Source organism: Ochotona curzoniae, unplaced genomic scaffold, assembly GCF_017591425.1.
Source record: "Ochotona curzoniae isolate NIBS_2020 unplaced genomic scaffold, NIBS_Ocur_1.0 scaffold_4505, whole genome shotgun sequence".
In the NCBI taxonomy this organism is placed as follows: domain Eukaryota; kingdom Metazoa; phylum Chordata; class Mammalia; order Lagomorpha; family Ochotonidae; genus Ochotona; species Ochotona curzoniae.
Genome location: NW_024467118.1, coordinates 49,018,953 through 49,035,442, shown reverse-complemented (window position 1 = coordinate 49,035,442; position 16,490 = coordinate 49,018,953). Strand labels below are relative to the sequence as shown.

Genomic DNA, 16,490 nt, shown 5'->3' with positions numbered 1-16,490 from the left:
ATTTTACATTTTCTTTAACAGGAAGATTACAGTGTTTTTGATTTTGTGTGTGTGTGTGTGTGTGCTCATTCTGCCCAGTGTTTTCCCAAACTGGATAAGTTCTTTTCTGGCAATTTTACTCTAGTGTATTGAATATTAGATTCTCTGTTTCATTTTTTACTGGTATATAAGAAAATACACACACACAACTATCATGTCAAAATGTTTGCACTGCTCTATTCGAATCTCATTTAATTCTCAGAAACATTCAGCACAGTGTAAAATAGAGCAATATCCAACGAAAAATAGGCCTGCGTGGATGATTTTGTCCACGTTTCCTCTATTGGTTGATGCGCTAGATATGACTTTATTCCCATTTTGCGGATAAGGATGTTGGGGTACATCCTGGCTGAGAAACTTCAGTGTGAGTTAGGGTCAGTAAGAGTTGCACGTCCCCCCCGCCCAGGGAGGCTGACCAGGCGACGGATCGGGATTCCCTCGGTGTCGCCGGGTCTCCGCACGGGGGCGCTGCCGGCACGTGCTGTGGCCGCCCGCGCGGGCCGGGGCCTCCCGGAGCGGCGTCCGGCCGCGGGGCGGAGGTGGCGTGGGAACGGCTGAGGCGAGCCATAAAAAGTGGCGCGCGGGCCCCTCGGGGCTCTGGCCGCGGCGGTGGCGGCGGCGGGGCGATGGCCCGGCGACGGCCGTGAGGTGGCCGGGCGCGGGGACCATGAAGGGCAATGGCAGCGCGCTGCTGAACGCCTCGCAGCAGGCGCCGGGCGGCGGGGACGGCGCGCGGCCGCGCCCCTCGTGGCTGGGCTCCACGCTCGCCTTCATCCTCATTTTCACCATCGTGGTGGACATTCTGGGCAACCTGCTGGTCATCCTGTCCGTGTACCGCAACAAGAAGCTCAGGAACGCAGGTAGGGCAGCCCCTTGCACGCGTCCCGTTTGTCCCGACAGAGTCCCAAGCCTGTCGCCCGGGTTGCTCCCCGGGGTCAGCGAGTGGGCAGCGTCCCGTCCCTGAACTTGCGTGGGTTTCCCGCTGCCTGAGCTTCCTGGGCTGCCGGGCGCTGGCAGCGCCTGTGGAAGTTCCCTCACAAGTGGCGTCGAATCACAGCGGCGCACCGAACGGTTGTTCTGGAAAAACCGAGTCTTCCCAACTTGGCGGAAACACGCGAAGTTCCTCAGGCTTGCCCCAGTGCTTAGTTGCGTTGTCGGCAGTTTTCCATTCTTGGCGTGTAATCGGAAAGAAGTGTAATGTCCTGAAAGTGCTTGTGCTACTTAGTCCAGGTGCACAAATGTACCTTGTCGAAATACAGTTTTGTTTAAAAAAGATGTATTTACTTATTTGAGATACACACATTGTATGTGTGTGCATGTGTGTCTGTGCGGGGGGAGGGGGAGAGATAGGAAGTGCTTCCATCTGTGGCGCTAGTACAGGGGACTTTTACACGTGCAGATAATGTGGCACTCAAGCTGGATTCTTGTAGGGAGGAGCCTGTGGCAGCTTCTCCCTAAGACGGAGGATGTTGACAGCGGTGCATGCTGATGAAGTAGCCACCTGGCTTCCTGTCCAGGCAAACTCGGGGTGGAGTGGGGGAGAACCGTGGACTGACCAGTGTGGTCAGAGTGATTTTTTTTTTTTTTTTGGTTCTAAAAAAAAAAATAGATAGTTGATAGCAGCTCTCATTTTTTTACCTTCTTTTTGAGTAGCGTTCTCTCTCTCTCTCTGTGTGTGTCATGTTTGGGACCATCCATAATTTAATAAACAGCTGAGTTTATGAATTGGAGTTAAGTCAGCTGAATAAGGCGGCCTATAATTGAGCCTCATAGGATGGGTTCATCCCCTCCTTGCCTTCACAACAGCTGGCCTTGGGGGCAGGTGTGGTGACAGAATCCTTGTTAGTCATTGTCTAGTGGAAAGCAGTGTAAGCCACTAGGAGGGTACACACCTAAGTAATGGGTTCTGAGCTCACCCTGCTTCTTGGTCACCAAGAACTGTAGCACAAGTTTGAGTTTTAGAAGAACTTTCGTGTGGATGATCTTCACACACCTAGAACAAGTGTACTTGTGTTTTTTAAAGCACTCTTTTCGCACAGTTTTGCTGATGTATAAGCAGCTTTTAGAGAGGAGGAGCTATAAAATACTGCATTCTTGAAGCTGACTGCAAGATCCTCCCCGACCGTGCATCTGTTGCGTTCTTGTATTTCCTTATTTTAATGATGACACTTCTTGTTCACATGGATCAAACATCACAGTGTGAGCCATCTGAGGCTTCCTGGAAGAGGTGGCAATTCAAAATAGAGACAGAGACATTCGAGTCAAATCTAAGTGTGGGAATGCTTCTTACAGTGTCATGACTGTTCAGTTCTTCCACTTCCAGTAGGTTTATTTTCTTGATTTTTAGATGTGAAAATCTGGAAAGAAGAGAATATAAAATGTTAGATTAAAAACACCAAACCAACTCAACCTTAAATTAGCCCCTTCTTTTGAAAAATCTGGTATAATTGTAGTTAGTTTTTTTCCCAAATCCCTTCATGAGAGTTTGTTGGCACTGGACTTCCCAAGGAAGATGCTAACCTCAGAGTGGAGGTACTGGCCAATCATAGCACACACAGGCTCCAGATAGCCAATAGGGTCTTAGATACTGGCAGTATGCTTACTTTCTGTTGTTCAAACTTGGATACCAGAAGTGGTATTACCTTGTTATACCTTCTAAGGACCCCTGATAGCATAGAAGGTGAACATTTACAACTTAAACACTGTTACTTTTGGAATGAGCATTTTGTACAACCGTTAGGATGCTGCATGTTCAAGTGCCTGGGTTTCGGTGTAGGTTCATCCCTCAGTTCCAGCTGCCTGCTAAATCAGATCCTTGGAGGCAGAAATGATAGTGAAAATAGCTGGTGGCCCAGATGGCAGGCTCCTGGTGTTAGTGTGGCCCAGTGCTGGATCGTGTGTGCACTCGGGAAGTGAGCCAGGGGGTGAGAGATCTCTCTGTGTGTCTGTTTTTTTTTTTTCTTTGAGTTTCAAACAAAATAAAAATAAGTAATACATTTTGAAATTAAAATTATAAGTAGTTTATAACACTCATAATTATTATGGGAATTAAGTTTACATTTTTCAAATTTGTTTTGAAACAGAGAACAATATTCTGTGCACTAGTTTACGTCTCAAATGCCTAAAACAGCTGGGGCTGGGGTCTGTGCCTTCCACATGAGGGGCAAGAACCCAAGTGATTGAGCCACTGCCTGCTCATTCACAGGGGGAGCATTAGCTGGAAGTTAGAAGAGGATCTGGGATTCAAACCCATCCATTATGGAATGCAGGTGTACTAAACAGTGTCTCAATTGCAGTATCAAATGCCCATTGTGAATTAGGTTGTTTTTTAAAGCTATCTATTGGACCCGTTGTGGTAGCCTAGCGGCTAAAGTCCTTGCCTTACGCGCACCAGGATTCCATATGGGCGCTGGTTCTAATCCCCGCTTCCCTTCTAGCTCCCTGCTTGTGGCCTGGAAAAACAGTGGGAGACCCAGAAGAAGCTCCTGGCTCCTGCCTTCAGATTGGCTCAGCTCTGGCCTTTGTGGCCACTTGGGGAGTGAATCAGTGGATGGACAGTCTTCCTCTCTGTCTCCCCTCCTCTCCGAAATATCTGGCTTTCCAATAAACAAAAATCTTTTAAAAAATATGTATTTGTTCTTGAAACATTTCGAAGTCTGAAAGTATGAACCTGGTGGAATACCGCTTGCATAATACTTGTCTCAGACAGCTGTTGGTCTCATTTCTTTTACAATGCAGAAAGTGTCTTATTTTCTTGCTAAAGTGCCTAGTACTTAGTACTTATGTATACAGCTCAAGTCACAATTTTCAGATAGCTTTCCTGCATTTTGCTTCATTTGTCCATATGACAAGCTTCTCAGGCAGATAAAAAAAAGCTAAAACCCCAAATTCACTGATGAAGAATCAGTATTACTCAGTCAAGAACAAAAGCCTGTACATTGAAAGGGGCACAAGAGTTAAGTCAGAAAATCCGTGTTGTGTCTTTGGTCTGCAATTTCCCTTAGCATTATAGTTTCCAGTTGTGCCCATTTAGCCACAAAGAACTGCATTTTGGTTTTTTTAATAGCTGAGTAGTATTCCATGGAGTAGATGAACCAAAGCTTTCTTATCCAATCTTCTGCTGATGGGCATTTCGGTTGCTTCCATGTTTTCGCAATTACTGATTGTGCTGCAATGAACATAGGGATGCATGTTGGTTTGTCGTAAAACAGGTGTTTTGGATATATTCCTAGGAGTGCTATTGCTGGGTCATATGGTATGCAGATTTTGAGTTGTTTGAGTGTTCTCCAGACTGATTTCCATAAAGGCTGTACCAATTTGCAGCTCCACCAGCAGTGGAGTAGGGTTCCCTTTTCCCCGCATCCTCGCCAGCAAGCGTCGTTGGTGTTCTTGTTTATGTGGGCCAATCTTACTGGTGTTAGGTGGTACCTCATCGATGTTTTAATTTGGATTTCCCTTATTGCTAGGGAGCTGGAACATTTTTTCATATGTTTGTTTGCCATTTGGACTTGTTCCTTTGTGAAATGTTTGCCCATTTCCTGCAGTATATTTCTTGGTAGTTTGTTTTATGTCTAGCTGTTGAACTCTAAGCCTCAGTTTCTGTATCTGCCAAAATGCTTATCTCGCTTTGTTTTTGGGAAGATAAGCTTTGATTCAGCTTATCAATACATCTGTCCATCAGCCTGTCCACTCATCTGTAATTTGAAGTTATATTATATAAACAATGGGAATATTACATTATGTATTCCATAATAATATAATCTAATATTATGTATTCTGTAGTTAGCTCTTTTTTAATTGTCCTATGGAATTTTTTTCAAAATTTTATTCATTTATTTATTTAATTTATTTGAGAGATGAGAGAATGGCCAACAGAGAGTTCCCATTTTCCCAGTGTCAGCACCAGCTGGGGCTGGGCCAGGCTGTAGCCATGAGCGAGGGGTGGTCCAATCCGGGTCTCCTACAACGACAGAGAACCAGCTACTGGATTCATCACCCCTTCTCCAGGGGAGCCCATTATCAGGCTGCTGCAATTGAGAGCAGAGCTGGGACTCAAAGCTACATCCTCTGGTATTGCATACAGGGATTCTAATCAGCAGCTTAATTGTTAGGTCAAATACTTACCTCAGCATTTATTTTTAAATGTTAATTTCTTTTTAGTTTTACTTTTGAAAGTAGAGAATTGATAGAAAGCGAACTCAACCGGAAATTGAAGCTTTAAGATGCTAGCAGTTCTTTTAACATTATGCAAATATTACATAATTGTCCCTTTTGTGATAACCATTATCACCACACAGCAAGTAGGTCTGATATTCAAAGGCTGATTATTATATGTCCAAGCTGTTTCCAATTTTAAGGGCGTCAGCTCCAAAGCTTCCAGAAACTTTTTTGAACAAGTGTTCTACCACTCGAAAGTGATGACCTCACTGGAACTGCAGACATGGAAAATGAGTTCAAGCCAACAAGTTCATGCTTAATACAATTTCCAAACCGATAGCTGTCTTATTATTTTCTTCCTAAACTTTCTCATAATATTAGAATTATTGAATAAAGAAAAACTTTTTTTTGTTTTACTTATGGAGCTATTTTCTTAATTTTCTCTTTGCATGCTTACCTATTGTTTACGGTATTATGACTGTTATCCACTGGTCAGTGTAGAACATTTTACAGGTTTGTTGAGGTAATTGCTAGAGACCCCTGGAAACTGGGCAGTGGTTTCAGACTCCCAAACATGTGATCGGTTTGATTTTCAATTCTTGTAGCCCTTTATCTCATAAGAAAATATTCTTGGTAGCAATTTTGGATACTAAGTTAACCATAGATAAAACTGAATTTAGTTTTGTTATCTTTAGGAAGCATTTTTCTCTTCGCAAGCTTGAAAGCTGACCAAAAATAAAATAGTATAAGATAGAAACTTCTGTTATTTGTTCTTACTGACATTCATTGGTTCTGTTTTTTTAAAAATACATTCTTTGAAAAGTATTTGCCTTGGAAGTCTTACTAAATCTCGGTAGGTTTTTCTAAAACTTATTCTTTATTAACAACTTTTATAAATAATAGCTGGAATGTTTGAGGTGAATAGTAAAGTTTTTCTTAGGTACCTTGAGTTTTCTTCTTTCTCCTAAGTATGTTTAAAGTTGCCCAACTTTCTAAAATACGGTAATTCATACATTTTCTTACAAGTTTCTAGTTTACCACAAAGGTAGTGAATTGTTCTTAGAGACACGTGTTTGTGTCTTCATAGAACTTGGCATGGTGTCATTGGTATCATTTACTCCAAAAAGATAGCTCCTCAGCTCTCTAATTTTCTCATTTCTCAATAGGTTGAATTGTCAAGTTGGCCTCAAACCTGAGGACTGTACGTGATATCTCAGTGACTTTTATTGTAAGTTAAAAATGTAGAAGATAAGAAATTTCTGCATGTTCTTGTTGAGATGCTCCAAGATTTATCCTTATTCATTTCACAGAGCTCTATACTTCTGGCAATTATTGATGGAGTTAGTCTCAGAATAAATCATAAAAAATAAAACCTGTCTGTTGGAGTGGTGAATATATTTCAGGTTATTGGGAGTTAGTTTGAATTGTTTATGATTTAAGTTGATGCTTACTCATTCTGATTTTAAGTGGTCTTCATGCTTCTGAAGTTGGGCACTCATTTGACTAAGTATTATTACATTCTTATATTGCAAGTTAGAATATGAATGACCAGTTCGTCCCTGATGGCTTGTCAAAATGCAAGATGCCGTGTTCAGCCTGTGTTAGCTGAGGCTGCTGACTGCAGACATATTATTTCCTATTAAGATATCTTATGCTTTTTTGTTTCTTTTATTAATAAGACATGTGGTGCAGATGTAGAAAAATAGAAACATGCTTATATAGCAGAAAAATTTGGGGGGAGAAATTTGGAAATTAGTTGATAGCTGATTGGTGGAGTGTTAAGTAGACCTGGGAAGTAAGAATCAGGGAAATGTGAAAATTAATCCACGTGAAATGTCTGATTGATGATAGAACTTTAAGGAAATTAGTTACTGAAAGAAATAAAGTGAAACTTTTTGGAAATAATACACTGGCTCCCTATCCTGGGAAAATAGTGATATACTCTGAAAAGCTGTTGAAGTACTGTTTAAGGACTAGCCTGTTAAATTTTAATATGGTTGTTCGGCAGATGATAAAATTTATTATCAGTTATTAGTATTCCCTCTTATATTTTTCCTTAGGAATAGAAAACACTCTTTTAACTTCTTTTTTTTTTTTTTTTTAATTTGAAAGCCAGGAAGAAATGCATAGAGAGGGAGAAAGCAAATAAGAGAGAGAGAAAGAAAGAGAGATTTTCAACTCACTAATAATTCTCTAAATGGCCACAATATCCATGTCTGGCCCAGGCTGAAGCTTGGAGCCTGAAACTCCACCTAGATCTCTTAATGGAAAGAACTCAATTTCTTGAGCCATCACCTGCTGTTACACAGGGTCTACATTGGCAGAAAGAATGAGTCAAAGAATCAGAGCCAGCCTTTGGCATCCACCATTCTGATCTAGGCATATTAACCACTTTGCTAAATGTCTGATCCCTCCAATGAGCTTTTAAAATGTTGTTTGTGTATGTGCAGTGCATTTATGGATTTTTTAGAGGAAGCATTACTTACCTATTAGTTGTGTGATAGGCACCTATAGGTTTTTGGTATGTTCCCTCTGAAAAGTGGGTGTGCCCTGGACAAATTACTTGTTTTATTTCCTTACTTACCAGTTTGGGGGCAGTATAAATGTTGTAAGGACTATATGAGTTACCATGCTTAAAGTTGATTGTGATTTAAACATGATAATCCAGGAGGCAGAATAAATTGCTGTTTAGCAGTATTGATATAGAGGTATGATAGATTAATGTATTTTTCTGTTTAAGGCAGAGTATAATATTTGAAATTTCTGTATCTTTGAACACTGTTTAAGTACTTAAAAATGGATTCAGATTTTGCATTTTTAGAAATTGCTCTTCTCGGGCCCGGCGCGGTGGCGCAAGTGGTTAAAGGTCCTCGCCTTGCACGCCCGGGATCCCATATGGGCGCCGGTTCTAATCCCGGCAGCCCCGCTTCCCATCCAGCTCCCTGCCTGTGGCCTGGGAAAGCAGTCGAGGACGGCCCAGAGCTTTGGGACCCTGCACCCGCGTGGGAGACCCAGAAGAGGCTCCTGGCTTCGGATCGGCATAGTATCGGCCCGTTGCGCTCACTTGGGGAGTGAATCATCGGACGGAAGATCTTCCTCTCTGTCTCTCCTCTCTATATATCTGCCTTTCCAATGAAAAAATAATAAAAATAAATCTTTAAAAAAAAAAAAAGAAAGAAATTGCTCTTCTCTATGGTTAGCTTTTTCCTCTCTTATCAATTTATTTTAATAGATAAGTATGGTAATATTTTAATATATTTTGAATATAATGATGATAATTCTTAGTATGCCAGAGCTATTACTCAGGGTAGTGAAATTGTTTGCGTAAATTGGGCTTCTTACTGAGTCCTTCTAGATTGGGAAAATGTGTAAGGACATAAAGACTTTCTCGTGGGGCTGTTGTAGTATATCAGGTAAATCTCCACTTGTCACATCCCAACCCATATCTGAACAGCAGATTCAGTACCAGCTGCTCTGCTTCCCATTCAGTTTCCTGCTAATGCACCTGGAAAGGTGTAGGAAGATGTCCCAAGAACTTGGGCTCCTCTCATCCATATTGGCTCCGGGCTTTTTCTGGCCCAATACCACAATCAGCATTTGGGGAATGAACCAGTCAATGGAATCTCTGTCTGCCTTTTCTTTTTTCAAATAAATTGTATATATGTATTTCTAAGTTACATGTTTTAATATATATATTTATATATACTTAAAATATTGTTCTAAGTAGAGTTAATGTAGGTCTTTTGATTGCCTGTTATGTTATGGCTGAATTATTAAATATTTTTTATCTTTTTTGAACTTTCATTCTAAATTTCCTAAGGTGAAAATAATATAGACATCATAATTTGTCTTCAGTTCAAGGATAAAAAACTGAATCAATCTGGATGTAAGGAGGATTTTTACATTTAGATATCTCCCTAAACACCTTTCTGAGAAGAACTTGAATATGAAAATTCCTAGTGGAATTTCTCTCCTTTCAAACCAGCTGAAATCCAGACAACAACATGAGGTTTATGTGTATGACTTTAAACTACTGAAGGTGGTCTTATTCCCTTTTATTAAATATACATTATATCAATAACAGCAGGTAAAAAAATCTATCAACCAGCTTCTTTTTTAAAGATTTATTTTTTATTTTTATTGGAAAGGTGGATATACAGAGAGGAGAGACAGAGAGGAAGATCTTCCGTCCGATGATTCACTCCCCAAGTGAACACAACGGCCGATGCTATGCCATTCCGAAGCCAGGAGCCTCTTCTGGGTCTCCCACGTGGGTGCAGGGTCCCAAAGTTTTGGGCTGTCCTTGACTGCTTTCCCGTGCCACAGGCAGGGAGCTGGATGGGAAGCGGGGCCGCCCGGAATTAGAACCGGCGCCCATATGGGATCCTGTGCGTGCAAGGCGAGGACTTAAACCACTGCGCTACCGCGCCGGGCCCAACCAGGTTCTTTTTATAGTAGCAGAGTCAGCAATCAAGTTAAAGAAACTGTACCACAGTGAAATGAAGAAAGCTGGAAGAGCTAGAAGGACAAGTGAGATTAGGGGAGCTAGCCAGCAGATTGCATGGACAGTGTGTTAAAATATGCTGTGTTCAGTGGGTTAAATGAGCAGGGGAGGGTATCAACACTGTGTTAGGTGACAAGTGTATTATAGTGTACAGAGTTATGTGAACGGGGCATGTATGGACAATGCATTAGATGAGCAGAATGTTATATTTGAGATGGGTAAAGACTGAAGATAAGGGAGCAACAAGAATATTGCTAATATCACTAAAGACTGTCAAGATGTTCAAGCAACGTGGGTGGAATCCAGGTAGACGCTGAAGCAAAGTTTAACTGCTGTGAGTAGAAGCCAGGAGTGTGAAGTAGAATTAGTGGGAAGGAAGTAAAGGCAGTGTTGTGGCAAGCCTTGTTTAAAAGTTTGGAAGCAGAGCTTCAGGCTGAGAACCAGAGGGAAAGGAGAGCTAACTGGAGGTGTATTTGCTTGGAAAGATGCCTGGGAGGGTGCAGGAATCATGGGAGACTCCTTACCAGGGCTGAGCCTTGTGGTGTGTCCCATAACACAGAGATGTAAGGATCATGTGTTAAGCCAAGCCACACATGTGCCACCCGCCTCTGAATTCCTCATGAGAGCCTTAATGATCTTGATTTATGCTTGGTACGGGATTGAGGCCCTGGGAAGCCATAACCTACCAAGGTAATTTCAGCAAATGGTGTAGCCGGGATAGGAATCCAGGTGTGTTTTGTGTCTAAACATCTGGCCCACACTACCTTAGTTATCTGAAAAGATAAGTTGCTAAAACCAAGTCCTTTTAAGAGTAAGATATGGCATGTGTGTTTTGACATCCAGAAATAAAGCCTGTCACATTCCTTTGTGTTGACAATGAAAAATTCTCAATGATTACACCTCAACTTTGCTTGCTGTGCCACTCATATTCACATGACATTTTCAAAAATAAAAACCACATTTATAGATTCTTTATTTAACCTGTCTTCCCAGATCTCAGTCTATGGATTTGCTTCCAGTGTATCTGAGGGTCACTCCCCACCCCATCTGAGCTGGTTTTATGACATTTCTGCTAAAATTCAAGCACAGCAATTTTTGTTCATTTTAAATCTTCCTGAATAATAATAATTTAGTGGGTCTCTAATCTTGCTTTTCCTACAGTTAAAGTCCAGACTGAAGTGAAAGGAGCAATGAATATTGGCTTATTGAGAAAAACTGACAGACTGGCAGACCACAGCAAAAGAGCAAGCAAGTCCTGCTTTGTGTAGGTATAGTTTAGAGACTGAGTGTGAATTAACTCATTTAACAAACTGCACCGGATTACCCACTATGTGCCGGATTTCACACTCACAGTGAGAATGCAAAACTCATGCCCTAGGCCTGGACTGGAATTTTAGAAGGAGATAAAGCCCTGTGCAATTGTGTGTTGTGACATGTCACTTTGCTACTGAAAGTATGTCCACATATAGCAGGACAGCTATGCCAGTAAACAGTTAAGAGTCTGGTTCTTCTTCCCAATAGTAGCCTGGTAATTGGTTAGTTAATTTCTGTGAGATAGCATGGTATGCAGTTCTTCTTTTCCTACCCATAAACCTGTGAGCTATCACATTTCCTCATCACCTGAAAATCCTATCTTAGCTTGCCTGTGAACAGAGCCTAAGGCAGAGTTTCAACTCCCCAGCTTGAGTGAGGGAAGAAACTTACTAAGTACCAGAGGAAAGCGGGTTATCACAAGGCTGAGTCAGGCAATGACAGGATTCTTAGTCCAAGTCTAGATGGCCTGATCCCTAAATTGGGTTCCTGGACACAAACTCATCCTCACTTCCATTATATGAGATAAGAGAGCAAGTCTTTCATCCTCCACTGTATTTGGTCATTGGCCGCTGAGGGCAATTTTGGATAAGGACAAAGCTGAGAGACAAATGGAGGCTCCTAGCACTCATAGAAACTCCAGGGGGGCAAGTGCACCGGCCTGGTAAAGGGCTCCTGGGACAGACATTGGTAGTGGGTGTGCAGAAGTAGCCAGGAGGCCAAGCCAGCATTCTGAAGAGAACACACAGGGAAGTTTATTCTTGGTGCATCACTCCACAGATCTGATCATTACTTTGTTAGGAACGAGAGGGCTAGAGCTGTGGAAACATCGTCGGCGAAAATCTTAAACTCAAGGAATGGTGTCAGGCAGGATGAAGGATTTCTATGTAACTCATATAAAAGCAAAGTGACAAAGTGATGTGGGTGTATTCATTCAAATGCAAGTCAGCCTGAGGCTTGGAGAGTGTGGGATTTTTAAAATGTTGAAAAATGACTAATAAAGGATAAGAATCTGATCTAGGCTAGGAGATTGTTAGAGTCTCAACTAGTGAAGACTTTCATTAGTTAAGGTTGGGGCTGCCATAGTGCATAGTTCTCTACTTGTACTTTCTGAGTATTAAAAAAGAAAAGGAAAAGAAAGAAAATATGCTGAATCTTCCAAATCTTAACAATTTTTTTTGTGAACCATGAGGACATGTAAACTGCGCAAGGAAGGGATTTCTGGGGAACAAAGTTTTACCTTAGCTAAATTAGGCTCAAGTCCAGTACAGTCCACTTCTTGGCAACTTATTATTTTGACTTGTTTTATATATATATATATTTATACAAACACAGATATACACATATGTATAATATATATATTTCTGTGATATAGCATTGTGTGTAATTCTTTTCCTACATGTACACACATATAACACATACACACATATGTATATCTTTTAGCCATAATCTCAGATAAAGTTGATACAACTGTATTCCAACTAATATCATGAAATTATCCCATATAAAACTTAAAATATGCTCTTTCTAAAAGTGATATAGTTCCTTGTTCTTCTTTGCATAATTTTCATAGTTTTCCCCAGGGATTCATATTTTCCTGCTTGATAACCTGTGACTTAATTTATACTAAGATCCAGAGTTCACTAATAATACATGTTACATGATAGGGGAATAGGAGAATGAAAAGGACAAAAAAGATTAATATAGTTGCAAATGATTCACAATAAAGTAAAGAAGAAATACTCATCGTTATTTTAGTCCTTATTTCTACATTTGGCTTCATGATCTTGGTGGGTGTTTATGACTAATTTTTTAAAAAGATTTATTTATTTTTATTACAAAGTCAGATATACAGAGAGGACGAGAGACAGAGAGGAAATCTTCTGTCCAATGATTCACTCCCCAAGTGAGCTGAACCGATCCTGAGCCAGGAGCCAGGAACTTCCTCTAGGTCTCCCACATGGGTGCAGGGTCCCAAGGCCTTGGGCTGTCCTCGACTGCTTTCCCAGGCCACAAGCAGGGAGCTGGATGGGAAGTGGAGCTGTCGGGACTAGAACCGGCGTCCACATGGGATTCTGGTGCATTCAAGGTGAGGACTTTAGCTGCTAGGCCATTGCTCTGGGCCTATGACTAATTTTTTAGAAATTTATTTTCTGATTAATGAAACCTGGTCACCAGATGAAAAAAATCAATTTTCAAAAGGCTATAAGACACATGAAAAAATGCTCAGGTTTCCTAACTGTTAGAGAATGGCCTACATACAGAAAGCAGCTAACAAAAACTGCTGGCAAGGATATGGGGAAACCGATTGGCTGTTTAAAGATGGGATAAACCCAGTGAATTCGAAGAGCATGACCCCATTGTTATACAGATGTGTACAGACGCTGTAAAGTGAGTTACTTAGAAGCAGTGCTTAGAAGGACAATACAGGTTTGAACATGGTTTCTTTTAAGTCCGTGGATGTTAGCTTGATAGAAGAATTAAGAATATTAAAGGGGAGGAAGCGCAAATCCATTTGCATTCTCATCAGGGCAAAATACTGTCCATTTTGATTATGAATGCAGTCCTTTATAATCATTATACAACTCATGTCTGGGTAACGTTCCTGAGGATAGTTTCTTTGTGTGGATCTCTGTTGCTCGCAATGGATCAGCAATGTAGCCATATCACTGGTAGTATTCTGTATTGTTGAGCCCAGGAAGTTTCCATCTCTGTGGCTGTGAGAATTTGTGAGTCCATTGGTCAAGATAGTGGTCCCTAGGGAAAAAATATCTCTTTATAAGTTCATAGTTCTAATATGCTTTTGTAGAATTACAGCAGAAGAGACCCGTCCTGGCCAGCGGGGTTATTATTGGATCTCATATCTGTTACGAGTACATACATTTTACTAGGGGAATGCAATGAACAAAACCAGTAATTGTGAACATCCTTGTGTTCTTGATTCTTTCACTAGCTTGTTTTGTGATTTCAACCAAATTTAAGTCCATAGTTCCATTTTCCTTATCTCTAAAAGCAGTGGTCACTGAAGAGTAAACCTCTCAATCTTAATATGCTGTGATTTTCCACAATATGGATATGCTAAAGTCAACAGCAAATAAATTGCTAGCCGTGACAGACAGTATCATATATTTCCAAATGCATTGTTATGCTAGTCAGATTGTCCTGGATATCTGTGAAAACTGATGTGTTGCTAATCACTCTGAAGTTGTACACAGCTGAAAACAAGAGTAGATGACCTTAGGATGCATATAATGGTGGTGGGATGTTTTAATCATTGCTGCTTAGTGGAGTTCTTAATGGAAAAAGGAGTTGTCTTTTCCCTCCTGCTGACTCTCCAACATACATATTATATAAGCTTGAGCAGCTGTTATAATACTGTGATCTGAGCTGTCTGGCAGCCACATGTGCATAGTCTCTGTGGCTTGTTTTTTCCAAACATTTCTAAAATGGGATTAATTCAAAGAAAATTAAATTAATGATTTAATTAAAGTAATTATTGGAACAGTAATCAAACACAATTACTATCGAATTAATGGATCCTAGGATTAAAGTCATGAAAAAATCTATGACATCATTTGTGTTAATTTTTAAGTTCTTTTAAAAATAAATTCAGATGAGGCCAGTATGCCTGCATGAGATTCTGGATGAAAATGTACCATTTAAATGACAGTTGAGCTTGTTGCATAGTTTCATATTTTATATATAATGTATTAAACATTTTGAACTAAGTATGAATATATGTTTATTTAGGAATTTAAATCTTTCATTGGTAATTGTGACTGATCTGTGGGGAAAATTAATTTGCCCTTATAGTTTAATTTGGGATAATTTAACCAATTTAAAGAATTTGCTTTTATAACAATTTCTCTGAAATTTCAAATTAAATGGAGCTAATTTTGTCTTTTTTTTTGTCTGCAATTTTGCTTTGTTTCTTTGATAAAAAGTCTTGTAATAATGTTAATTATACATAAACTTCAAGTATGAAAAGGACTGTTTTATTTTCAAATGTTAGGAGGTTACAATTTAATTTACTTCATCAAGCATGCAAGCAATATAGTATAAAAAGAATGAACTCAGAACTTCTCAAAAAAAAGAGAGAAGCTGAAAAATTCCAATAATGATAGTTTTGAACTTGGAATATGTCCTATTCTTGGGATACACAAAGCTGTGAACAGTGGACTCGATTGGACAAGAAGAGCAATGGGATCCTTACTGCTGAAAAAGGCTTCCACTTCATTGATCGTGGAGAAGTATTCATATTGCCAGGTTGTTCAAGTTGTTGGAACAGCTCTCTCTCTCTAATACTGTGAAAGAAAACACATGTAATCCTTGTACAACTGGTATTAACCTGTGTTTTATAAACCTCTTTTTTAGGAAATATATTTGTGGTGAGCCTAGCAGTTGCAGACCTAGTGGTGGCTGTTTATCCATACCCCCTGGTGCTGGCATCTATATTTAATAATGGATGGAACCTGGGATATCTACACTGTCAAATTAGTGCCTTCCTGATGGGCTTGAGTGTCATTGGATCAGTATTCAATATTACTGGGATTGCCGTTAACCGCTACTGCTACATCTGCCACAGTCTCAAGTATGACAAGCTGTACAGCAACAAGAATTCCCTCTGCTATGTGTTCCTGATATGGATATTGACGTTTGTGGCAGTGATGCCCAACCTGCATACTGGAACCCTCCAGTATGATCCAAGAATCTATTCCTGTACCTTCTCACAGTCTATCAGTTCATCGTACACGATAGCTGTGGTGGTTTTCCATTTCATCGTTCCCATGGTCATCGTCATCTTCTGTTACCTGAGAATTTGGATCCTGGTTCTTCAGGTCAGAAGGAGAGTAAAACGTGACAACAAATCTAAACTGAAACCGCAGGACTTCAGGAATTTTGTCACCATGTTCGTGGTTTTTGTACTTTTTGCCATTTGCTGGGCTCCTCTAAATTTCATCGGTCTTGCAGTGGCCTCAGATCCTACCAGCATGGTATCCAGGATCCCAGAGTGGCTGTTTGTGGCTAGTTATTACATGGCATATTTCAACAGCTGTCTCAATGCAATCATCTATGGATTACTGAACCAAAATTTCCGGCAAGAATATAGAAGAATTATAGTCTCACTGTGTACAGCCAGAATGTTTTTTGTGGATGGCTCTAATGATGTAGCACATAGGATTAAATGCAAACCTTCTCGATTAGTAGCCAACAACAATCTAATAAAGGTGGACTCTGTTTAAGAGTGTAAATTGTTATTGGCAAACTTGTCGTGTTTACCTCTCTCTTCATAGGTGTCCAGAAAAACTGCTTGAGGAAATTCTGAGGTCTTTAAGGGACTGCTTCTGTGACTTCTGAGCTAGTATTACAGTCAACATTGTTGAACGACTAATTTTCATCCAGAATCTCATGAAGGCAAACTGGCCTCATCTGAATTTATTTTTAAAAGAATTTAAAAATCAGCACAAATATAAATAGA

The 16,490-nt window shown here is 40.3% G+C and overlaps 1 protein-coding gene across 1 annotated transcript; it reads left to right on the top strand.

Moving 5' to 3' along the window:
* Window positions 1-706: 706 nt before the first annotated feature.
* On the top strand, window positions 707-16,254 carry MTNR1A (melatonin receptor 1A). Its single transcript, XM_040966383.1, has 2 exons — window positions 707-899; window positions 15,386-16,254. Exons 1-2 carry the CDS (start codon window positions 707-709, stop codon window positions 16,252-16,254), a joined length of 1,062 nt encoding a protein of 353 aa, XP_040822317.1.
* Window positions 16,255-16,490: the final 236 nt, after the last annotated feature.

Coding starts and splice junctions, on each gene's coding strand:
- MTNR1A (XM_040966383.1), top strand. CDS start 707: ATGAAGGGCAATGGCAGCGCGCTGCTGAACGCCTCGCAGCAGGCGCCG. Junction 900..15,385: donor CAAGAAGCTCAGGAACGCAG/GTAGGGCAGCCC, acceptor CCTCTTTTTTAG/GAAATATATTTGTGGTGAGC.